Below are 26,197 nucleotides of genomic sequence, written 5' to 3' on the forward strand. Positions count from 1 at the left end.
AATTGGTTTCCTCAACTATAAAACTGACATCATAGCACTTACCTCACAAAGTTATTGTAAGGATTAAATGTGATATTTGTAGAACACAGAGATATTTGTGGCACAATGCCTGACACATAGTAGATGCTTAATAAATTCATGTTCCTTTCCCTTCTTCCCTTCTCTATCCAATCAACTGACTAACTATAACTTCCAGGATCAAATATAAAATCTCTTTTAAAGCCCTCCATAATCTGGCCCCTTCCTATATTTTCAGGCTTTTTACACTTTACCTTTTCCCTCCCTTGATTACATTTTGATTCAGTGACACTGACCTCATTTCTGTTATTCACAGAAGAAAAACACCATCTCCTGACTGGTGTTTGCACTGGTTTTCTCCCATGCCTCCTGGCTTCCCTGACTTCCTGGATATCTCAGCTAAAATCCTGCCCTCAATTCTTGCCTCTTCCTTCTGTTGATTGTTTCCAATGAATAAATTTGTAGATTATTCTTCATTGTCTGCATGCCTCACCTGCCACTTAGACTGTGAACTCCTTGAGAGAAGGTATTTGGCATTTCTTGGAGCACTGGTGCATTTAATAGGGATCTAACCTTATTTCTCTATAGGGAAAAGAAGTATAGACCCAGAAAGAAAAGAAGGGATATAAAATTAGAGAATTTTGATTTGTAGACCTTGACTATCACATCTTTGAAAAATATAGATAAAAATTACTGACTTCTGCAATTAATATTTGACCTAATACTTTTTTTAAGCCCTTACTTCTGTATTATTCTAAGGTAGAAATGCAGCAAGAGCTAGGCAACTGGTGATAAGTGACTTGCCCAGGGTCATACAGCGAGGAAGTGTGAGGCCAAATTTGAACCCAGGTCCTCAGGACTCCGGACATGGCTCTAACCACTGTGGCTACCTAGCTGCCCCCTAATGTAATGTCTTCTTAAAATAGGCAGTTAGGTTAGTTGGCTAGATCCAGGTGCTAACAAGATAATGGTCTAAAGTTTGAATCATCCTGTTGGCCTTTCATCTTGCACGGCCAGATTCTATCATGGTCACAAAGTGAACCCACTTAGGATGTGGCAAGCTTAAAGCTCTTCACTACCTGGCCCCACATTTCACTCCTTTCTGTATAATCTATAAGTTAAGTCAAGCCAACAAGCATTCATTTTTTTAAGCCTTACCTTCAGTCTTCAAATCAATGCCAGGTATCAGTTTTAAGGCAGGAGCAGAGCAAGGGCTAGGCAATTGGAGTTTAGTGACTTACAGGGCCACACAGCTAGGAAGTGTCAGGGGCCAGATTTAAACCCAGACCATCCATCTCCAGGTCTGACTACCCACTGAGCCACCTACCTGCCCCTCAACAATTTTTAAATTGCTTACTATATGCCAAGCACTATGCTAAGCATTTAAGATTTTTTAAAAAAGTTAAAATAGTTTCTATGCTTGGAAGGGGACCATATTCTAATGAGGGAAGACAACACACCTTAAAAAATGTATCCTAGAAAGGAATGAAGACAAGGCTCGCCTAGGCTTGTTCCTTAAAATGGAAGTTATGGAAAGAACCAGCCAGAGAGAGAAGCTGAAGGGGCAGAGGGTACTTTCTTACAGTTCCTTGCATACAACACGCCATCTCCTAGTTTTACCTTTTCCCTGGATGTCCACCATGCTTGAAATACTCTTATCTCTGCCTTCTGGCTTTCTAAGACTCAGCTCACATCACACTTTGTAGAAGAGGTCTTCTCAGCTCTATTCCTTCCCTCTTCACCTCCAAGTGGCTTCTTCTGAGATTATTTCCAGTTTACCTGGATTATATTTCGTATGTATACAACTATTTACATGATTTTTTTCTCATTAGAATACAAGATCCGTGAGAGGAGGAACTGTTTTTGCCTTTCCTTGTGCCTCCCAAATAGTTAAGGTTTAATAAGTGGTTAATGGGGGTGGTGAAGCAATTCTTGAGTAAATCTATTACTCGTAGGAAAATAACTCAGAAGCCTGCTGATGGGACAGCCAGTATTTTTATAGACAAAATAAAGCATAAGCAGATATTCAGTTCTGGAAAGACCAAAAATTGGTCACTTGGAACTGCATATGTATGTGGACCAATACAACTGACCCATTACTCTTCAGTTTATTATAGTTAATTTTTTTTTGATGAGGGAGTGACAAAAATAGAAGGAAAAATCTGGCGATATAGGTTTGTTTCTTGGTTTACTTCTGTGCTCCAATCTGTTTTAGAAAGTTGAATTAACAAAAAATTTTCTCTTCCTGTTGAGAAAAAAAATTTAAAAAAAAACCCAACACCCTTCATGCCCACCAAACAAATACATAGTTAAATAAATTCCTATATTGGCCATGTCCAAAAATGTATGAATCCATCACATCTTTGTCACGAGCTGGGTAGCATGTTTCGTCACCTGTCCTCTGGAATCCTGGTTGGTCATTGCTTTCATCAGATCTGAGTTTTCAAAGTTTTTTTTTATGATGTATAAATTGTATTTCTGCTTCTGCTCACTTCACTCCGTCAGTTTATGCTGCATCTTCCCAGGTTTCTATTCCTTTTGTCATAATAATATTCTATTACATTCATAAAGTACTACTGTACAACCATGATTCATTCTGCCACTCTCCCTCCAATTGATGGGTCCCCCTGTTGTTTCTAGGTCATTGCTATTACAGAATGAGCTGTAACAAGTATTTTTGTACAGATGTATGATGATAAGTCAACATGGGGATAATTTAGGTCCTGATTTTATAAACTCTTTTGGAACTTGGTCCCAAAGATGAGATAGAAGACACTTCAGAAAGCAGGTCTTTAGATGTGGAACAATGTGTATAATATCAAATGTATTGGTTGGTTTTGCCACATTTTTTTATTTTACTTTTTCTTAAAAAAAAATCTTTGTTATAAAGGATGACTCTCCTGGACAGAGGAGGACCTTCTATCCCAGGTTTTCCCTCTGGAAATGTGACATGTGACATTAATGGACTAAGCCAGCCCCAAATCTTTTTGCTTTGAAGTAGGTTCACAGACATTGATCAATTTCTCTAGGAAATCTTACCAAAGTCTCTACTGCCAACATCAATGATACCATGAGTTATTTGACAGTGAAACTACTCTTAAATTGAGTATGCTGCCCATTCTCAGAATGGGCAAAGAGAAATCTCAGCAAAGTTGGAAACAATCCCAGCCCAAACCCTCCGGGATAAAAAACAAACAAACAAAAAACACTAACTGTGTACACTTGCACCACCTTGTGTTTAAAATGCTTCATTGCCTCTTCAGCTGCCTTAATACAGTACAGTTTGGCAACAGACCACTCCTAGGATTCTCAGTCATTACAGAATATAAATTTATTTATAGAATCTTACAAATAAAATGGTTACAGTCCACATGACAATATATTCTTGGGTTTTATTTTTTTCTTATGACACCTGAGTTGTTTGTTTGTTTGTTTTTAAAGAACACTGTGATGGAATTGTAGAACTGTAAAAAGAAATGAATAATAAAAACTCAATTCAGTGATTTCCCCCCTTGCACACCCTCAATACAATGTGTACTGCTAAGTGAAATTACAGAGCGCCTCTTCAAATTGTCATCCTGAGGCCACTGTGATGGAAGATGGCTCACTTAGGAACAGACCTAGGGAAGGTAGGCAGAAAGGGCGTCTTACAAACTGCAGACAAAGGGCAAATAAAGGATGAAGAAGGTGCTGAGATCGGCCACTCAAGTGGGAACTTCTCCAGATGTTCTCACTTCAACCCCACTCCTAACCCTGCAAAGGCTGGAGAGACTCCTGCGGCCTAGTAACGGAAGGGAAAGCTGCTTCCCCCCAAAATGGTAGGGAATCGTGTCCTAGCCTAATTTTGTATTCACGCCCTCCCTGGGGGTTGGGGGGTGGAGGACCAAACTCCTCACCCCCTTCTCCCATCTCAATCTGCCCCTATTTCAGACAGTGAAATACAGCTAGCCCACACGAGCAGTAAAAGTAGGGGTACAGGCGTAGGAGATAGAATAATATCCTTATATATATATATATATATATATATATATCAAATTGATCTAAAACTGCACGTTCAACAGCTAAAATCCAAGGGGAAATGCATATTAAAATGGCACTGAATTTTCCATCAATACATGACAGTCATATTTTCAGCATATAAGGCAGGTCTGTTGCTAACAGCAGCTTTCAATCAGATGCAGGAATATTGCTCTGACTTCCCTTGCCATAATTGGTCTTTTTACCATTTTGTAGTGTAATATGCACTTCCTTGGGGCAGATATGGGAGAAGGAAAAGTTCTTAAGTTAATATATATATATGTAGGGGCAACTAGGAGGCTCAGTGGATAGAGAGCCAGGCCTGGAGATGGGAGGTCCTGGGTTCAAATTTGGCCTCAGACATTTCCTTGCTATGTGACCCTAGGCAAGTCACTTAACCCCCATTGCCAAGCCCTTCTGCCTTTCTAACTTTGAACCAATACATAGTTATTGATTCTAAGACAGAAGAAAGTGAGGGTTTGAAGAAAAAAAAGTTAATATGTATGCAAGAAAGAAGATAATGTCCTATTTTTAACATTTCAGATTTCTAAGCAATTTCAAGTAATTTTATTATACTACTGAATAACTTAAAACTCTCCTACACCAGGAAGTCTTTGCCCCTAAACTGATATTCTCTACTAAGGCAAACCATCTAGTATTATTTTAGAAAGGCAGAAAGAATCTTTCAGAGAGGAGCTTTTACACATTTTGATGAAAACATGGGTTAAGAAAACTAAAGGCTTTCTGCTGGTTCTCCTGTATCAGAGAATGATCTAGAATAGATTTGGTTTCTCCAGCTCCTGAAAGCATTTCTGGGGAAAAGAAAAATGGAAAAGGTGATTTAAAAGAAGAAAATGAGAGGTTCCCAATCCAAAGAAACAGCTCTTTAGTACAAGTGGACCTTGATGCTGATGTAAGTTGCCCTTCCCACAACCTTGAATGCCAAAAGTTCTCCTTATTTAAGCCCGACTTCAGCCTACCCCAGGCCACAAGCAAGACAAAGAGAAAAACTCTTGGCAGTGAATTACCAGCAGTTCCCTTATTGGTGGCATTTTTTTCCCCTGCAGGATGGTGGCATGAAGGAAGTTCCCCAGAGGATTTAAAAAAAAAATGCTGTTTTAATTAGTATCTGATGGAGGGTGCTGCAGTACCTTTTCTTACAGATCAGCCCCATGTTCATTTTCAGACATGAACAGAAGGAAAAACCTCAATGCTAGCTCGAATTACCAACCTTACCAATTAAGTAAATGAGTATTAGCCAAGACCGCCCCTGGGTTACAACAGTGAGGCACTGCCTAAATGACTTCCAGGGGTCTTCACTGCCCAAGTGGCTGAAAAATTAGACTTTATCAATATGATAATAATAAATCAATTCACCTAGTGAACTTGGGGAACAGCTATCCCTTGAAGCCAAAGTTCTGACCATACCATCACACTCCCTAGGGCTGGGCTCTAGCTTCAACAGGTACATCGAGCTTGAAAAAGTTGGGAGTCCAAGGCCCAATCACACCGCCATCTTAATTTTGTTTTTCTTGGTAAGCATCGCAACAGGCAGTGGTACTGGAAGCTAATTCACAGGGTGATCATTACTCTACACTGCTCAAACCAGCACCTTCTGGCCTCATGCTTGGCCCTTGGCCCATTCTGAATCCTGACCAGCCCCACTTCCCTTTACCTGTCCCACTCCACCCCGACTTGTCCCTGTGGTAAAAGGTGTGACTTGGGGAGAAGATTTGTATCGTCCTCTCTCTAACAAGAGCACCCTGAATACTCCTGGGAGATGCTTCTAAAGAGGTGAGAAGATCCTCCTGGAAGCTGCAGGAATCCCATCCCTCCACTCTCAGTGTTACTCTGGAGGAAAGAGGAGGCTGAGGCAGTAATAGTTACATCTATTGTGGAGTCTGGAAGAGAGGAAAAGTCATGGCGTGTTGGGGATGCCTCTGGGAGCTCGATACACCCCAGTCCTTCACGAGGAGAGGCCATCATCGCCGCAGAAGAAACGTGGTTTCGTCTTTCTTCTCATTTTTGCCTTCATTCTCCCTCTCATAAAAACCTCCTCGGCCCATTCCCTTGAGAAGCATGAGGCAACTAAAGAAACTCTGAAGGGATGAGATGGATCTTCTCTCCGTGCGAGAGGTGAACTCTCCTCACAAGGGGACGTGGTGAGGTCCAGATGCATCTCCTAATCCCAAGGAATAACTACGAGATATCCCTTTGGGTGAGAGAGTCTGGGATACGTGCTGGAGCAGCAAGGAAACAGGTTCTGGAATTTGTCAGGACCACTGCCCGCAGTGCTTGTTGACCGAGAAATGCCAGAAAGTCGCCAAGGGGAGAAGTTGGATGTGTGTTCTGTGTTGTTTTTACTGTCCAGAGTCACTCTGAGAAAAGAGAGAGGGCAGAGGGGTGGGAGGCACTACCTAGCAACCAGTTACTAGGGAAGTTCATGTCTAGGATACAGGGTTTTGGGTGAGAGAGCTGACATTTAGAGGAGGGGGATACAGTCTGTAGAACAGCCCGAGGCAGAAACTGGCCTCTTCTGCTGTGCTTTGTTGAAATGATGTCTTCAAACCCGTGCTACCTGGTGACTGAGCATCCCAGGGTTCCTCTGCCAGCCCCACTCCTCACAGCATGGCATTACCCAATCTGAATCTGCCCTGAGTACATAGTGAGAACGAGCATGATGGTGAAGCCTGTGAGCAGGCCCAGGTTCTGGATGATAAAGGGAACTAATATGCTGCCGCTCCTTTCATCTTCTCGGCAAACTTCATTCATCTCTGGGAACTGAAAAAGACAAGAAGGAGAGAGCTGCACTTCTGCCCTGACACATCTTCCTAGTAACCCAGCCTAGGTCCTGGCAAGTTCTGCAGGTGGCTCCAATGCCCGGGTGAAGGAAGAGAAGGCAACAGCAGCAGCGGGGAGAATTTAATAGCCACGTGTGCCCAGCTTTTCTCCTCTGCAACTTTAGAGGAAGAGGAAACAAGTTTCTGTCCCTGGCAGCTTTTGAACACTGCCTGAAAACAAACCTTTTTATTATGTACACAGTACAGTTACGGCTTGATTTGCCTCCAGAACGCAGTCAGCAATGGTGAGAGGGTACAGCAGCAATTTAAGCCAGCCATATAGAAGAAGCCTATGCTTGTGCCCATGCCATCTGTGGCTTGGAGAAAGGGAGCTGGACTTCCCCTAAACTTTTATACCATTAGTGGGGAATGAGCCAACTGAAGCCAACTGCAGTCTTCAGAGGAAAGCTTTATGTTGGAAACATAACAGTCCAAACATTTAGCAAATTTAAGGATGCCATGTGCCTTGGAAGATGCAAGAGAGCCTGGGGCATTCTATAAAATGACAGTGGAGCGAGATGGTCAATATACTCATCATCTCTTATGAAAAGTGTCCTATAATCTCTCTCTCTTTTCTTTTAAACCCTTACCTTCTATCTTAGGATCAATAATTTAGTATCGGTTCCTAATAGAAAAACAGTAAGGCTAGGAAGTGTCTGAGGCCAGATTTGAACCCAGGTTCTCCTAACTCTGGGCCTGGCCCTCTATCCTCTGAGACCTTCCCATACAAAGAATGTAAGGATCACGTTCAGCTCTTCCCAGGTGGCATTAACTTTTGAGGACTTACCATATCAGCCAGGGCAATATATAGGAACATTCCCCCGGCAAGAGCGAAGATCCAGTTGGCAGAAAAGTGACTGCCGGCCAAAATCCCAAAGGCCAGACCGAGGTAGCAGCAGCAGGCAGAGAGGAAGTTGAAGAAGAGAGCCTGTTGGATACTCATTCCAGCATTTAACAGAATGACGAAATCTCCTAAAAAGATGAACAAAGATAGGAGGAAGAAAATAAAAATAAGAAGTCAGATGGCACAGGTTTTGGAAGAATGGAAAAGGTCTGGAGGGGACAAGCCTTCAAAGATAAAGTTCATGGATAATCAGGGCTTGCCCAAAAGTTATTGTGAAACAAATGGAGTAAAAAGCAAATAAATCCAAAGGCTCCAAAGCTTCTTACAATTGGCCAAATGCCCAAAGCCCGGTGGCAGAAACTAATTCATATGAATTAATAAAGGCATACAGATTAGAATAGCCTTCAGTTTCTGTCTTGTTTAATGGAGAAGCAAAATGTGTAAGTTCATCACAACCCTTATTTCTTTTCTCTGGCTCACATTTTAGCAACTACTTGGCTTCAAAGAAGCTCCAGTTTAGACAGCTTTTTAAATGCTCTCAGTCAGGACATATAACAACTCTGTAAAAATACCATATTAATACTAGAAAGATGTATAATTTCATCAGTATGAATAATCCCTTCTTGTCTTTGTAGTTGGTTTTCATGAGTTGCTATGAAAATGAAAAAAATCTGAGAGTTGTCTGTTGGTCAACTCTCAGATTCTCTCTGAATTTAGCGAACCGGGTCCTACAGCAACTGAAGGCAGCCCATGGCTAAGCCTGTTTCAGTTTGGTGGCACCTATCAAAGCTTGCTCTCCCTGGGTAAAGTCTTCAAAAACCGATGCCAAAACAGAACACTGAATTAAAGGCTCATCTTTCATAATCATGTTATACAGGAAAGGAAGGAAAGAAAGAAGACATTATTTTTTGGCCCCTCTTCAAAGTTGGCAAATATTTCTTTTAAGAGGCAGTGGCTAAATTTCAAATCAGGTCAGGGAAAATGTATTTAATCCAATTTGAAAAATTTATTAGGCACCTACTATGTGCAAAGACAGAACCAAAACAACCCCTGCCCTCAAAAGGAGCTTACTGTTCTACAAATGACCACAAGAGATATTTTTGTGGAATTGGAAGTGGGGAGGCATAGGCTCCATAAAGGGCACGTGTGTGAGCAGTACAATCAGAACAAAGATGGTTCCTACATACCCAATTCATGTGGAAATTCTTCGCAGAGGATGGCCACCGAGGTGCTAATGCCTTGGAAAACAGACACAGTGAATGAGGCGCCAATGGCCAGGCCATCAATGAAGTTGTGGAGGCCGTCACTCAGGGTGATCATCCAGGCCAAAGTGCCAATGTCAGAGTAGCGGACACCTTTTATCCAGTAACACGCACTCTGGGATGCCTGTAAGTCCTATAAGAAAGCCAATTTCCCACCAACCCAGAAGAATATTAGAGAGAGAAGAGAGCTTTTTCGACAATAAGTGAAGAACCACACAGCCAGAGCTCCATCACTAATCATACAGGTCCCTGGCGTTCAGTAAATGAAGAGCCACATACCTGGACAGACAGGGAGCCCACGATGACCTTCTCGTCCATCACTGGAGCCTTGCCCTCCAGGTCACTATTCAGATGCTGTGGGATCATGTGATCCAAATCTCCATTCTGCAGCTTCTCAGTCACTCCCTCTTCCTGGTCCTTCTTGGAAGGGAGAGTCTCAGAGACATAGTGGCTATGCCCATGGTGATGCTAGGGGGACAGGAAGGTGGAGGATACACAGGAAATGAGCAACTAAAAGGGAGGAATTTCTTATTGCCCATAAAATCAGCATGTATCTATTAAGTGTTAACTATGCATGCGATACCATGGAGAAATACCTATAAGACGTGGAGCTCATCCTTAGATGCTTATAATCTATTAGGGGGAAACAAGGTAATACATTTGCAAAGTTAAATAATAATAAAAGGTATAAATGGGGCCAGCTAGGTGGTTCAGTGGATTGAGAGCCAGGTCCTAGGTTCAAATCTGGCCCCAGACACTTCCAAGCTGTGTAACCCTGGGTAATATCATTTAACCCCCATTGCCTAGTTCTTACCACTCATCTGTCTTGGAACCAATACACGGTATGGATTCTAAGACAGAAGGGAAGAATTTAAAATTTTTTTTAAAATAAGAAGTCTAAATATGATTTATTGTACAAGATAACAATAAAAGAGGTCACGAGGTAGTATAGAACATGACTATAAAATGAATTTGTATTTTTTTAGACAAATGTAGCAGAACTTATAACTTCCCAAAGAGCAATGAAAATGCCACTCTCCCTCTCCTCTCCACTCATTTCTTTTCTTTTTTGTCCCCTTTTTTAAAAACTCTTCCACCTTAGAATCCATTCTGTGTGTTGGTTCCAAGACAGAAGAGTGGTAAGGACTAGGCAATGAGAGTTAAGTGACTTGCCCAAATCATATAGACAGGAAGTGTTTGAGGCCAGGTTTGTTTTGTATCCAGGCCCTCCCAACTCCAGGCCTGGCTCTCTCTCTACTGAGCCACCTAGCTGCCCTCTCCACCAAGGTAGTCAATCTTAGGAAGCTACACATATGTATACCTCATTTTAACAAGGCTGATATTATTCAAAACATTCTTAGAGTCCTTCTTTTAGAATAGTCTTTTTAGTCTACATATATACATAATTTTGTTAATTATAGTCAATTTACAAACTACACCAGAAAACTAGTTTCATCATTTTATAGTCACATAATTATTATTCTATACCTCAATCCCTGTGGATAAAACCCTGAGAACAGTAACTAGAATAAGAGCAGAATCATCACTCTCCTCTTGCTATTGGACTTGAGCTGTCCTCTTGAGTCAGTCACTACTTAACTTGGATCTCCCTCTCACACCTTCCCTCTAGTCTACCCATAAGGTGAGATGCAAACACACTTGATAAGACTTTGAGAGGAATGTGGAAGTTCAAGGTAATGGACTTATGGTAAAATACAGAAAAATTATTTGAGAAGAGAACCTTGTTAGGAGAGATTCCTTTGCCAGCCCCTTCAGCCTCACCTCGTCTTTCTGTTTGAGAAGCATTTTCAGAATCTTCTCTGTGAAGAAGAAGAGGTAAAAGCCCCCAAATACCACTGCTGATTTTGAGACATAATAATCTTCTAGAGGGTTGAATCCAAAAGCCTGTGGACACAGAACAACAGAATGAGTTTACAGCAATGTAAAACTGTCACTGGGGTCCTCTGGCACCGTCATCCCAGACTATGGCAGTGATCTAACAAGCCAAGAATTCTCCTTCTAAGAGGATCCAACATTAATGTTTTATTGATACAGGACTCTTAGGCCTGATCAGAGATGCTTTATGAGAAAAATTCTCCTAAACCTCTCAGCTGTTTACTAAGAGAATGGAGAAACTACAGGGATATGACCTTGGGTACCTACCTCTAAACATGCCTTTTCTGAATCTTACTAGTTGGGTTTTTTCCTTCTTTTTCCCCAAAGTACAATCTTTATCATTAAGTCCTCTGACTGAGCAATCAACTCCATCTGAATAGAATGTCAGTGACTATCTTTTCTTCTTACTTAAGAGTGTCCCTGGCTGCACTATCTGGGAGCACAAAAGAAAATGATGCAAATCAGACTTTATAACAGGAAATCCATTTCTTCTATATGCCAGAAGACAGGTAATCCATTCCCAAATAGAAATGCACATGGCAGAAATGAGATATCAGACTAGCAAGTCCAGCACATTCCAACTTTTGCTCAAGGTTCTTCCAGTAGCTTCCTCATTTATATCCAGGAAACAAACAGAATCTGATTGAAGGATGACCAAGACCAGAAGTCTGAACCTGAGATTCATCTGTTGACTTACTGGATGATCTCAGGAGACCCACCTCTGAATCTAAATTCCCCTAAAAGGCTAGAGTAGCTCCCAGACTTCTTTCAATAACATCATTGGATGCAAATAAGTCTGACTAATCAGTAGGCAATCTGGATGTAGAGAATAGTTGTGGACAGGATAACCTGCTGTGCTCCTCAGGAGAGCCAATCTCCTAAAAGACATGCCAGCTAAGACACAGGCAACTCATCTCATCTCTCTCCTTCAACATCAACAGACTGTGGTCTGCAGCCATTGCATCAGGAAGAAGTCTAGCTCTCTGGCTCCTGCTCTCCCTTGGACCACCGCCTAGAGTAAATCACTTACCTTCCTTATCTAAGGAGGAGAAGATTACCTGCCTGATCTCTCACAGGGCTGATATAAAAATCAGGTGGAGAAAACAGACATGAAAACACTTTGTAGAACAAATACAATCAGGAAGCTGTATTATTTCTGTCTCAGTTACTGCTGGGCCCAGATCTGTCAGAGACAATGGACTGAAAAATCTCATCACAAGCTAGAGACAGGAAGTCGCTCTGGTTAAGCCATAATCAAATGAAGATTCTCAGGACCTGATTACCAAACTTTCAAAATATTTGCGTACTATTCCCCATTGTGGAGAGCATGCCAGTTCAGCTATGTGAGGGGGCAAAGGTGCCTTCAACACATGCCATCAACAACAACTTCTGACCATGAAGGATCTCGTGTGGGCCACCTTTGCCCTATATCCACCTTTCTGAACAGAGGAGAATGGAACCACTAAGCAAGACCCAAATTCTGGTGAGGTCTCCCACTTCTTTACTCCAGAAACCAAAAAGACTTTTGAGCTGAGCCTACACTCTTAGGAACTGATTTACCTGTGGTTGAGAGAGAGCCAAGAGCTCAAGTAGGGGGTGAAGGGAGAGCACCAAGTGATCTTATTAGAGCAGATCAAGTCCTAATTCAAGCTAAAAGGACTCAAAGCGTTCTCTCCACACCTTCCCTTAAAGTGGAAGGTTCCCTACTTAAGCCCACCCATCCACCCAAGGAGACCAGACATCCTCCCGTGTGGGAGGACCCTCTGCATACCTCAGGGATGAGCTGGAAGAGGGCATTGGAGTAGAGGGTTCCAATCGCCAGAGCTATGAAGTAGAGCAGCAGCCTCTTGTAAAAAGTCTTCTTCATGAAGGGCACCACGCTGGCCCCAACCAGGGAGCAGAGGGAAATGACGGTCACACAAAGGAGACCGTATCCCCACACTGCAGTCGGGAAGCCAACCCCACCCAAGGGGGATAGGGAAAGAAGAAAAGCCCCAAAAGAAGATCGACCCATAGGTTTCAGAGGATTGGGAATGGAAAGAAATGGGGAAAGGTTTGTTTGGTGTTGGGACAAGGGCAGAAAGGGTTCACAGAAAAACAAAAAAGGAGAATCAGAGATGGAGAGAGGGAGGGAGGGAGAGAGAAAACAGAACATTTGTTAGTGATTTGAGTTGGAAAAAATTTTATTGAATTGATTCAGATTACAACAAGGAGATTTAAGGCAGCCCTTTGAGCCCTGTAATTTGGGTTTCGGTTTCCCTCTAAATAATTCTCCAAAAAGCTGTCACAGCCACACCTGCCAACTTCTGAATGATGAGCAGTGTGGTTATACCTGTCATGAGTCCTCTCTATGACCATGAGAGTCTTTGGACTGAAAGCCTCTAGCTTTTGCAGGATAAAGGCAGATAGCAAGAGGCAGAACTCCTGGTACTTTTGCTTTGTGAATTAAATCTCGAGTGTGCATTACTGTTATTTTGATTAGTTAATGGAAGGTAAATAAAGACAAAATTTGTTGGCATGGCATGATGGAGGAATAAGAAGGACACACAAGTAATTAGGGCATTTTCCTACATCCATCATCAGTCTTATATCCTAGACTTGCCTAGTTCTCTTTTTTGGGAGACCTAAACTTAGAAAACAGAGCTCTAGGACTGGCCAGATCATTATACAATTTCTCCTGCAGCATTTCTCAGTGTCACACACTCCATGTCCCAGTTCCTTCATAGACCCTGGGCCACAGCCACCATCTTGAATCAGGTTGTGCCAAATACAGGTTGCTATTAGGATCCCAGAAAATGGCACCTGTGAACTATGACAGGGGTGGAGCATGTACACAATCATTTCATTTCTGCTCAATTAGGGGAAAAAGGCATTTCATATCAAAGAAGAAAATAAAATTAAGCTTTTAGAGCTGCAAAAACAATAAACCAAGAAGATGAGGATTGCCCTGGGTGAGGATGGGAGTGGAGAAGGAAGTTATTTTGAATGGCATTGGCCATAGCTGCCAAACCTTAGGTAAGCCGAACAACCTCATTTGGCTTTATAAATCTCTTGGGTGGGCATATGGAAGATGGCAGCCTATGTTTTGCTGTCATCCCTCCACTACAGGAAGGGAAACCTACTTATCTTACAAATGAGAGGCTTGGTTAAGGAAGTTGGAGGAGTAATGAACAAAAGGCCTAGCCTTTGCTTAAATTCATTGACTGAGAGATAAAAGGGACTTTAGGGGCCAGGGAGCTTTTAACTTTTCCCTGAGAAAAGGGACAAAAGTTTATCTGCCCCTGACTGAAAAAGTGGTTCCCTGGAATTGCTGTTGAGATGAACCCAAGAAAAAATTAATCTGTCATTCCAAAAAGTAATAGTATGGAAATTCAGAGATTTCAAAATTCTGTTTGGCCAGGCCATGAGCCTCTGTTGTTTCTTTCCCTGCTGGTTACAAAGGGCAAAAAGGGTCAGGGTAGTCAGTCAGTAAACAAATATTCATTAAGAACTTACATCTTCCTGGGCACTGCGCTAGACACAGGAAGGAAGGAGAGCAGATTTTTCTTTTGTTAGGAAGATCATCAAATTGAGTATCATTTTTGCAGCTCTTGAATTACATAATTAAAAACCAAAATTAACAAATGCTTCATAATTTACAAAAAGCCCCAACAAGCCATCAGGACACCAGCTCTATCAGGAAAGTGTCAAGATGCAAGGTCTAGACGGTTGTTCAGACACTGCCAAAAGAACTCCCCGACCAACTTTTCCTGGCTTTATTCTCTTTCATAATCTTTGACTACTGTATGGCTCTCTGCATGCCTCAGTTGAAGACTTTTGTGTCATTTCTATCAGCCATATTGTGGATAATCTTCCTTCCATCCCAGATCCACATTTCATTTTTTAGGATTTTTCCTTAATTATCAGGCTTAACCTCTCAACAGGATCATGAGTTAAGGTGCCCATAAACTATGGGCACAAGGGAACACATGCCCTTAGCAGGTTACATTTACCTAAGGGCAGGAATTTCCCAGCAGAAGTACCAGCTTTCCACTTAGTAACCGTAATGAGAGACTATGAGGAAATATTAAGTTCCTGGAATAGGATAATGGGCCAGTCTCAAAGAAAGGAAGACCTTAGAACAAGTTCTTTCTCTTACTACATTTAAGTGTCTTACTACATTTAAGTGTCTTACAGGCAATCCTTTAAGATTACAAATTACAGAGTTGCTGGTCTGTACTAGAGGAGGGAATTTCCACAATTGGAGTTCTCCTTACTAATGAAATTAAGGTTTGGACAAAAAAAAGGCAAGCTACAGGAGAACTCTAAATAGAGGAAAGGGAAGGAAGGAAGAGAGAAGAACCTTGCATTTGACATTGCCTGAAGAGGCCAGAGACAAACCTGAGAGCTCCTTGGGATTGTGGAAAAAAGAGAAGGCCCTAGAAATCCAACAGGGTAAAGCATGTTTGGTGTCGAGGCTCAGCACAAAAGGGAAATTTTATTTTCTGGATGGCACTGGGTAGGTGAATGGAATGAAATGGAGAAAAATAGTCAGCTGATGATGGAAATCCCAGCTGTCGGCGCAAAAAGAAAATAGTTTTTTTGTTTGATTGTTTGTTTTCTGGTCTACTACACCTCTGGGATCAGCTGGAAGAGTGCATTAGAGAGCAGCGTTCCAATGGACAAGGCGATGAAATAAGTGAGGACCCGGCTGAAAAAGGTCTTCTTGGTGCAGGGCAGGACGAGAACTCCCAGGAGAGAAGCCAGGTTAATCAGGGATACACTGAGGAAACCAAAGCCCCACACTGTGGAGGAACAAGAACAGACAGCCCTGGTTAACAAGGGCAGAGGGGAGACATCGGTGCTTCTCCTGGGGAGGAGGGCCCTGCTCAACACCCACATATTCTTGGAGTCAACCAACCAACACTGAAGTAACACCTGCTCTGTGCTCAGCCCTGTGGGGGGAGGCAAAGAAGGAAGAGACATGGTGTCTCTACTCAAGGAGTTAACAGTCTAATAGGGAAGAAAAGACATAAACACTCAAAAAGAGTTAACAATAATATCAAACAGAAGAGCTAAGAATCTGCCAGTGTAGGGGAGCTCCCAGGATGAGAACTCTTTCCACCTAAGCGGATCACAACCTGTCCATGCCTTGGGAGATAAATCCCAGGCTGCTGCTTACACTCTGGTCCTGAGCAGTGAGTTAAGAGATGATAACGGACGAGATGAGAGCTATCACAAGGCAGCACACGACTGATTATCCAGTGGGAGGGCCCAACAGTGGTTCCATGATTTTAGAAGAGGGAGAGATTGAGATGAGCTAGAATGGTGAGCAAAGGACAAGGCTGGCCAGAGAGGGGAGAAGAGGACTTGAACTTTAGATAAGCACAGAGGACATGTCCAGAAGAGACAATGGGCAGGATCTGTGTGAGGATAGGAAGACAAGCCCAATGGACTATCAGGGGATAATGAGCAGTCTGGTGGGGAGGGAGTGTATATGGAGGAGAGTCATGGGAGAAGGGCTGTAAAGGCAGAATAAGGCCACATGCGGAGGGCCTTGAAGGCTAAAAAAAGGAGCACTTGGGCCATTCCAGAGCCATTGTGTTGCAGTTCATTTTTAAAGTCTGGTCAGATAGGACCACACAGTCATCTCTCAGGAAACTAAAAGCCAGCCTCAAGCCAGCCCTGTTCACTGAGCTCAACAACCCATCAGTCTGAGTCAGGAATAGAGAGAACAACTGCTGCTACGGCTGTCGCTCTCCTTGTGGCCTATCCTGGGTCAGGCAGGCACTAGGAAGGGGGGAGACCAGCACCATGGGAACAGCCATCAATGCTGCAGCCCTGGGATACACAAACCCTGAGGGAAGAGTGATGCTGTGTTCAGACACCTCACCCCTGCTGCTTACCTTCTATTGCCCTTGGCTTTCCCTCCTCTGTCTGTTCGTTCTCCTCATTCTCCTGGTTCTCCAGGGTGCAGGCTCGAGAGTCCAGCTGCTGCAGGATTGTGGGACAGAATTCCTGCAACTCGGGCCTGCCAATCTTTGACTGCTCACTGAAATTATGGGCAGCAAAGAGGTCTGCAGAGCTAAAACACTGGACAAAGACAAAACAGAAGCCCCAGTGAATCCAAAAGCTTTGCTTGGTCTTTACATAGAAACCTCACACAGAGGTCTTTCAAGAAGACAGATAGTTTCCCATTTTCATTGAAGCTTAGCAATTTCCAGTTTCTTTTGTGATGAAGCCACTTTGAAAGTCCAGAATTCTCTTCCCTTCTAAAGGCCAATTACATCCAGGTAATGCCAGCTATCTCCTTGGTATCTCACCCCATTTCCCACCCTCTCCATACCTTCCCATCTTCTTCGTCAAAAAGCAACCAGGATGGGTCAAGGCTCACTATAACCTGGTTCCACCTACGTACGATCATTTCTGTTATAATGCTTGTTTCTAGAATATGGATGTGTTCCAACGCAATCAGTATATTAGGAAGCATTTTAAGTATAATCCAAATTTCAAGTTTGCTTATACTCAATTTTGAGAAACAAGTGAAAATGTAGAAACTGCTCCATGCTTCACAACTCATGAATTACAACCTTTCTGACCCCACTTCCACAAACAAATTTCCAAGCTCTGTCAAGGTCAAGTGCCATATTTTTCATCTATTTTCTGGTGCAGTAGGAGCTGTGGGGAGAGGAGGGATGGTTTGACCCTGTCCTCAAACCCTAGCCCACCCCACCACCTTCCACCATGGTCCTGTGGAAGCTGAAGAGGAGCAACAGCTTTTGTAGAACTTAAATATTAACTATTTAACTGCACAAAAAGCATGTTACCTTTGTGTATTGGTTTTCACCCCTTTTTTTATGTGTCCCTGATGAAGTTTTTGAGAGTTGAACCTATAACCTCATTTTTCCTGTGAGCCCTGTGGTTTTTATTTTGAGACTGGCATAGCAAGGTGCTTTCTAGGAATGCATTATGTCAAATTATAGCAGAATGGACCGTATCTGACTTGTTTGTTCACTTTAACTCAGGAATATGAATATACTACTAGGAATCAATTCAATAATGTATATGTCTACTATTCACAAAGCCCTGGGGATATGAAAATGAAAATCTATACAGTCCCTGCCCCTAATAACTTAGCTTTTATGTAGAGCTTTAAGTTTTGCAAAGTGTTTCATGGGTTATCTTGTCTGCTTCTCCCAAGCACCCCGTGAAGCAAGTGCTGTTATTTTCTCAAATACACAGATGAGGAAACTGAAGAAGCTAAGTATAACCTGTAAAGTCATAGCCTTTTGATTCTAAGCCCTACACCATCCACTATTCTCCTGGCCTCCAGAAGTTCACCATTTTTGGTTCTAAAGGGATAGAGCATACAGAGAGATAAGCCCAAATTAGACTAGGTGAAGTGTGATGGGGGTCAAGAAAAGAACCAAACAAGTTCCTTTGAGAAAGTAGAGGACATGGGGGCAGCTGGGTAGCTCAGTGGCATGAGAGTCAGGCCTAGAGACGGGAGGTCCTAGGTTCAAACCCGGCCTCAGCCACTTCCCAGCTGTGTGACCCTGGGCAAGTCACTTGACCCCCATTGCCCACCCTTACCAATCTTCCACCTATGAGACAATACACCAAAAGTACAAGGGTTTAAAAAAAAAAAAAAGAAAGTAGAGGACACTTCCCACTAGGTGTGGGAGCAGATGTAAGCCATCAAAATCCAGGTAGGCCTTAATAGTAAAGGCAACACCAGAAAAGAGCCTTAGGTCATAGACCTGGAGAGTCTAAAGGGTCTAAACCACACCCAAAAGGAATCTCCACCACAACACACTTGATGAGGAGTTATCTGAGGAGGAGGAAGGATGAACCCAACCCTCCACAACACAACTCTTTCATTCTGAAGGACACCCATAATGTTCCCCATAGTTTTTGCTTCAAAACTGATCCTTATGGGATGGCCTCAAGCCCCATTCACACCCTTAGTCACCTTCCTCTTAAAAGGAGAGGAGAATCCCAGTGGGCAGAGAAGTGTGAAAGCTAGGCACAAGGGAGTGGCCTATTCCTTTTCTTTTCTTTTTTTAAACCCTTACCTTCTGTCTTAGAATCAATTATGTATTGGTGCAGAAGAGTGGCAAGGGCTAGGCAATGGGGGTTAAGTGACTTGCCCAAGGAGCTCTATCTACTGATACCTGGTGACCCCAACATTAAGTTCTGATAACTTAAAACTGCACTAGATCTTTTGGAATGTATGATACAGGGGGGTGGGAAAGAGAATACTGTGCAAACCTTTAAAGTGAATTTCCTAGTACTACTATTATCATGCCAACATGGAGACTCATCAGCTCTATGTTACAGACAGATGGTGAAGAACCATTAGCCTCCAAAACACCTGCAGCTACTCCTACAGAAAGCACATTTACCCTGGAGAGATTCCTCCGTCCCAGCTCCGGCTGGGTGATGTTGTCCCGACCCACTCCCACGTCGAGGTGGTTGAGCAGAGCCTTCAACTGCTGCAGGGTCAGAGTGTCTGCTTCACCATAGCGATGCATGAGGTCCTGAAGGAAGGAGGCGGCAGAGATGGGAGAAGAGGCCCCTGATCTGGAAGCAACATCCAGGGTGCAGAGCAGCAGCAGCAGCACGAAGCTTTGGGGGGCTTGCTGTGGCTTCATGGTGACTAGATGGGGGCTACATGAAACAAGAGTGAAGCAATGAAGACCAACAAACCAGCACCCCTCCCAAATCCTTCATCCCCATCCCCATGGTCTTCATACAGATTCTAAATCTGAACATCCCCCTGGACTTTTTGAAAGTAATGTTTTCTTTCTTTCTTTTTTTCAAAGTATCAATTCTAAGAAAGAAGAGTGGCAAGGGCCAGGTAACTGGTGTTAAGCGATTTGCCCAGGGTCACACAGCTAGGAAATGTCAGGAGCCAGTAAGTATGTTTTCAGTGAACAAGCATTTATTCTCTCTTCCATATCACACCCATCATTGGGGAAAAAAGAAGGTAAAGCTTATGTAACAAATAATCACAGTCAAGCACAACACATTCCCATATTAGCCATCAATCAAAATGGCGGTCTCATTCTGCATCTTTGCTCCCATCGTCATCACTGGTCCTTTGGGACTGGTGGGTCATTGCTCCTCCAATCATGGTTCTTTCACGGCTGATTGTCTTTACAACTTCCATTATTGTGTTAATTATTTTCCTGGTTCTGTTCACTTTGCTCTGCCTAAGTTTATCTAAGATATTCCCTGAAACCATTCCTTTCATCATTTCATATGGTATAATTGCATTCCATCCCATTCATCATTTTTTTACTTTTCCTGCTCTTTCATCCATAATAGTGTCAGCAAGTCCCATCAATTGTCCCTTAGAAATGTCTTAGAAAGAGCCATTCCCCAATTGATAAATGGGCAAGGGACATGACTAGGCAACTTTCAGATAAAAAAATCAAAACTGTCAATAAGCACATGAAAAAGTGTTCTAAATCTCTTATAATCAGAGAAATGCAAATCAAAACAACTCTGGTGTACCACCTCACACCTAGCAGATTGGCTAACATGACAGCAAAGGAAAGTGGTGAATGTTGGAGAGGATGTGGCAAAATTGGGACATTGATGCATTGCTGGTAGAATTGTGAATTGATCCAACCATTCTGGATGGCAATTTGGAACTATGCCCAAAGAGCTCTAAAAGACTGCCTGCCCTTTGATCCAGTCATAGCATTGCTGGGTTTGTACCCCAAAAAGATCATAGATAAAAAGACTTGTACAAAAATATTTATAACCATGATCTTTGTGGTGACAAAAAATTGGAAAATGAGGGGATGCCCTTCGATTGGGGAATGGCTGAACAAATTGTGGTATCTGTTGGTGATGGAATACTATTGTGCTCAAAGGAATAATGAACTGGAAGAATTCCATGTGAACTGGAAAGACCTCCAGGAATTGATGCAGAGCGAAAGAAGCAGAGCCAGAAGAACATTGTACACAGAGATGGATACACTGTGGTAAAACCAAATGTAATGGACTTCTGCACTAACAGCAATGCAAAGATCCAGGACGATTCTGAGGGACTTATGAGAAAGAACATTATCCACATCCAGAGAAAGAACTGTGGGAGTAGAAACACAGAAGAAAAACAACTGCTTGATCACGTGATCACATGGTTCGATGGGGATATGATTGGGGTGGTAGACCCTAGTGTCCAAATATTAATAATATGGAAATAGGTCTTGGTCAATGACACATGTAAAACCCAGTGGAATTGCACATTGGCTACAGGAGAGGGGAGGGAGGAGGGGAGAAAAAGAACATGATTCATGTAATGACGGAAAAATATTCTTAATTGATTAATTATTTAAATAGACTTTTAAAAAAGAAAAAAAGAAGAAAAAAGAAATATCTTGTAGGTCCCTAATGCTTACTTACTGGTTTCAAATTCCTTTACTTAGTCATTATCTTTATTTATTTATTTAATAGCCCTTAGCTTCTGTCTTAGAAATGATACTAAGTATCAGTTCCAAGGCAGAAGAGTGGTAGGGACTAGACAAGCGGGGGGGGGGAGGGGGAGCAGGGGGCCCCCGCAGTGCCTAAGTGACTTACCCAGGGTCACAGCTTGAGAATGTCTGAGGCCACATTTGAACCCAGAACCTCTTATCTCCAGGTCTGACTCTCTATCCACTGTCACCTAGCTGCCCCTGCCTAGTTTTTTAAATCCTTTGAAAGAAAGATGGAAGAAGCTATTGTCAGAAAATTGGGATATGGCAGGGCAGAAAGGTGGAGTTTCCCCACAATGCCACATCCAGTGCTGAGATGATGATACAGAAAAGGAAAAGGCAAGTAAAATTTTATAGATAAAACTATGTATCAAGTCACTCACCTTTACAGTCACACAACCAACTGAAAGATACAAGGAATACAAGTCCATTTTACTTAAGTTTCCTGATTATTTTTAATATTATTCACATTTTTAATATCCTGAAAAGGAAAAAGCCATCTTAAAGGATGCCCTCAAACATGTCTCCTGTGTACATGTTAAAGTCATAAGTGACTACTGGATAGAATTCTGCATTAGACATAACTGCATGACAGATTAGAGATATGAAGTGGGTCCTAAAACAGGGAGGCACATGTTTGCAGAAAGCATCATGCACAATGCTAGAGGTTATCTAGTGCAAAGTCCAAACGGAAGAGGAGCTCCCCACACACAGTAAAGTCCTCCAGATGCTTCTGTTTGCAAATGACATTGTGCTTGATTGCATCAAGCCCAGCAAAACTAGAGGAGCATACTATTTAAGATTCCAAACCACCTAAAACAGTTGGGTTATTGGAAAAGAAAAGAAAATTTAACTTAAAAAGAAAAATAAAAGAGTTGGGCTTAATGATCTATGCAAGTAAAACCTAGCAGATGAAGAATGCCCATCGTCCAGACACTAACATTTAGGTGGGTGGAAAGGCCATGGGGCTAATCTATTGGCACATGTATCTTGGACAGAAACTGCATCTGGCTAAAGAGATGGGCAGGCCCAAGTCTAACAGGAAAAAGAGGTTAAGCTGAGTTATATCCAGAATACTTTTCAGAGTTTCCAAGGCCTCCAAGCTATTGCCTGAAACAAAAACCTTTATTTTTAAGTATTGATATTCTTTTATGTGGTTGAAGATTATGGAGAGACACAATCTCTGAAACTGTGGGGGAAAAGTTGTAACATTATTCCTAATGGTATTTCTGCCATTGCTCCAAGCCCTCTTTAGGATCAATTCCTTTCTAGGACAAATACATTCTTTAGAATTTACTCAGTCCGGAGAAATACTCATTCTTAAGACAATAGCTCTGATTATGATCTTGGACAAGTTCATTGTTTAATGAAGGAAATATCGAACCACTCCAATATCTCTGCCATGAGATCAGGTGTTCAGTCAAAGCACCATGAAGTGCTGAGGCCATTGTTTATTATTATTAATTATAACTCACCTTTATGTAGAAATTTAAGTTCTAAGAAAAGTTGTTTTAAGAAGTGAACATTTTAAAAGATTCCCCCCCCCCCAAATCCTTACCTTCTGTCTTAGAATCAATGCTGTGTATTAGTTTGAAAGCAAAAGAACAGTAAGAACTAGGCAATGGGGGTTAAGTAACTTACCCAGGGTCACACAGCTAGGAAGTATCTGAGGCCAGATTTGAACTGATGACCTCCCATTTCTTGGCCTGGCTCTATCCACTGAACCACCTTGCTGTCCCCAAAAGTTTTTTTTTTTTTTTTAAGTTGTATGTTTTGTGTGATAATACATGTTTAACCCAGATCAAATTGCTTGCCAGCTCTGGGAAAGGATGGAGAGAGACAGTTTGGATCACGTAACTTCAGAAAACTTATGTGGAATGTGTTATTACATCTAATTGGTAATCTTTATAATAAAAGAAGTTATACTTTTCTGCCATTCTTATTCTTATCATCCCCATTTTACAACTGAAACTCTAGGAGATAATGTGACTGGCTGGATCACAGAGTTAGGAAACATCAGAGTTGGGATTTAAAGCTCAGTCTTTGGGCTGCAAAGTGAGCCATCTTTCCACCAAATCAGTTGGCATCTACGCTATGTATTTCTAAGCCCAGTGTTGAAGGTGAGTGACCAAGCTGGAGAACGCCACAGTGGGGCCAAACAGAGCTTCCATTCTAAAGCCAAGAAAAGGGAAAGATTTTTTTCTCCTTGTGACTCATCAACTGGAGAAGGAAGAGTCTCAGAGAAGAGCTAGCGCCAGGCAGAACTGCCAGCTCCCAATGTGACGACTTTGGATGATAATATTCTCAGGGATGAAATAAATGCCGGCATGTTTAGTAAACACACACATACGTAGGCACACACAGACACGTCTTTACTTTTCATGGTCACACCAGCTACAGATAGGACTCCAAGGCTTCTCTGTATTTGGAAGTAACTTCTCAAAATGCTCTGCAATCTAGTTCCCCCAGAACTTCCCTGGGCAGAGAGGAGACTCTTTCCCGCTCCTACCCCACCCTAGGCAATGCTTCCAAATGAAACACAACCATGAAAATCCCACTAATGTATTGGATTGGGTGAGGAGGAGGACTGAGTGCTGGATTTAGAGTCAGGAAGACCTAAATACAAATCCCTCCACAGATCCTTCCTAGCAGTGTGACCTGGGCAAACCAGAATAACTTTGGACAGTCTCAGTTTTTCAGCTGTAAAATGGAGATAACAATAACATCCAGGTAATAATAGCATCTGTCTCACAGGCTTACCTGTGACGATTTTGCTGGCTATTATTACTATGATGATGAGTGACTAACTCGGGATCATGCCCTAGGCTTCATTACTAACTGACTATTCCTTCTTTAAGGGGATTTAAGTGTCTTAGTGGACAAGAGTGCTGGGCCTGGAGTCAGGAAGGCTCATCTTCCTAAGTTTGAATCTGGCCTCAGACAAATGGTGTGACCCTGAGCAAGTCACTTCAACCTGTTTATCTCAGTTTCCTCATCTGTCAAAGGAACTGGAAAAGGAAATAGCAAACCATTCTAGGATCTTTGCCAAGAAAACCCCAAAGAGAGTCACAAAGAATCAGACACTACTGAACAACAACTTTTTTTCTATGTGCATGGGTTAAATTGAGACATATGAATTTTTTTTTAAATTCCCCATATAATTGGTTTTGTTCGTAATTATTTGAAATATATCTTATGCATTCTAAAACATTATTCTGAGAAGGGGTCCATAATCTACATCAGAATGTCAAAAGGGTCCAAGACATGTGCAAAAAGGGTTAAGAATCTCTGCTTTAACTTAACCTATTAGCTCACATGAACCTAAAGGGATCCAATTATTCCTCTCTCCCTGGATCTCTGCTTCATGCCCTTAGCAGGATAAGGGGCACCCAAAGCAAAGAGATTTCTAAAGTGTGCCCAGCAGGCACCATGGTCTTAACTATGCCAGGCTGCCCTCCACCTAGAGCAGCCAGGGAGGGGAGCTAGAGGTCTGGGTCTCGCTTCCTCAGCCTCCAGAGCTTGACATTCCTCAGGAGAAGGGATGGGCATGGAAACATGGGAAAAAAAGTCAAAACAAAATAGCCCCGGAGGGAGACAAGATTAGAATCTGCCGGCGTGTCCTCATCATCCAGCAATATTTACCCAGCGCCCACAGGGTGCCTGTCTGTACAGAGGAAGGTTTGCAGAGGAAAGAGACAGCGGTCAGTGCCCTCAGCGGGTGGGAAGGACACACAAGCCACTCCTTACAAACACACTGGGCCCCTTGAGAGTGTGCCCCAGTGGGCAGAGGCCTGGAGCCAGGCCCAGAGAGAGGAGGGAGTGGACTTTGTGTGTGGCTTCCCCAGCCCCAGTCTGACTCCAGCATGCTGACAGAGTGCAGCATATTCCAGCTTTCTCTGGCCGCCGCTCCTAAACAAACCGGACAGCAGGAAGGAGGAGGGTTTCTGATCCCAAAGCAAGCAGATAAGTCTCCCCTGGGCCTTGCACCTGGTGTCCAAATGGAAGGGGATCTCTCTTCCTCCCGGGTCCAAACCACCAAGCAGTTCAGGGCATCCATTCACATAAGAATCTCCATCACTCACATATCCAATTATGTGGCCAAACTTTCATATCGATATTTTCATGTGCCTCTTGCATAAGTCTTCTCTTATCACCCTTCCCTGGGACAACTGTATTAGTCTCCTCATTGGACTTTGCTTCAAACTTCTCCCTCTTCTAATTAATTTTTCACATAGCTACCAAAGCACAGGTCTAACCCTATCACCCCCTACTCCAGGGACTCCCAGACTTCCCTGTCACCTCTAGGTTCAAATAGATAAACTTCTCAGGCATTTAGAGCTCTTCAACCTGGCCCCAACTTAACCTTTCAACCCTATTAAATGGGACTCTACAGTCCATCTAAATGGGCCTCCCACACAGTCATCCCCCATCTCCATGCCTTTGTACTTGGAGGGGAGGAAAGTCTGAGAAGATTGGGAAGACAGGAAGGGGTCAGATTGTGAAGGGTTTTAAATATCAAAGACTTCATATGTTTGATCTGGAGTATGGGATAGCGAGCCCTCCAAGTTTATTGCATAGAGAGGAAAGAGTGACTTGATCCACTTGGCAAATATGTAGAGTGCAGAAAATCTTTAGGCAGAGAGAACAATTAGAAGGCTATTGCAATGGTCTAGGCATTTCCTTTTATTGGTGCCTTGAGCCAAGAGACACACGTAAAGTCACTAATCAAGTTGTGATATCATAGTTTAAACAGTAATGTGGAGAAATGGGATTTTCAACAACCCCAAATAACATTCTTGGGATTCATTTTAGGGCCAGATGGACTACGAATGAATCCAAATTATGTCCAGGCCATCT

At 42.6% G+C, this 26,197-nt stretch overlaps 1 protein-coding gene across 2 annotated transcripts; it reads right to left on the reverse strand.

Annotated features, from left to right (window-relative positions):
- Positions 1-4,518: 4,518 nt before the first annotated feature.
- On the reverse strand, positions 4,519-20,229 carry SLC39A14 (solute carrier family 39 member 14). Of its 2 annotated transcripts, none has more exons than XM_044660816.1 (8): positions 19,262-20,229; positions 16,763-16,949; positions 12,649-12,818; positions 10,764-10,886; positions 9,261-9,449; positions 8,907-9,114; positions 7,663-7,847; positions 4,519-6,816 (listed from the first exon to the last, which is right to left on the reverse strand). In XM_044660816.1, exons 1-8 carry the CDS (start codon positions 19,508-19,510, stop codon positions 6,670-6,672), a joined length of 1,458 nt encoding a protein of 485 aa, XP_044516751.1. In that variant the 5' UTR covers positions 19,511-20,229; the 3' UTR covers positions 4,519-6,669. The 2 variants fall into 2 exon arrangements, with proteins under 2 accessions (XP_044516751.1, XP_044516750.1); XM_044660815.1 differs by lacking the exon at positions 12,649-12,818 and adding an exon at positions 15,492-15,661.
- Between the last annotated feature and the right edge of the window lie 5,968 nt (positions 20,230-26,197).

The sequence above is a fragment of the Gracilinanus agilis genome, chromosome 2, assembly GCF_016433145.1.
Source record: "Gracilinanus agilis isolate LMUSP501 chromosome 2, AgileGrace, whole genome shotgun sequence".
NCBI lineage: Eukaryota > Metazoa > Chordata > Mammalia > Didelphimorphia > Didelphidae > Gracilinanus > Gracilinanus agilis.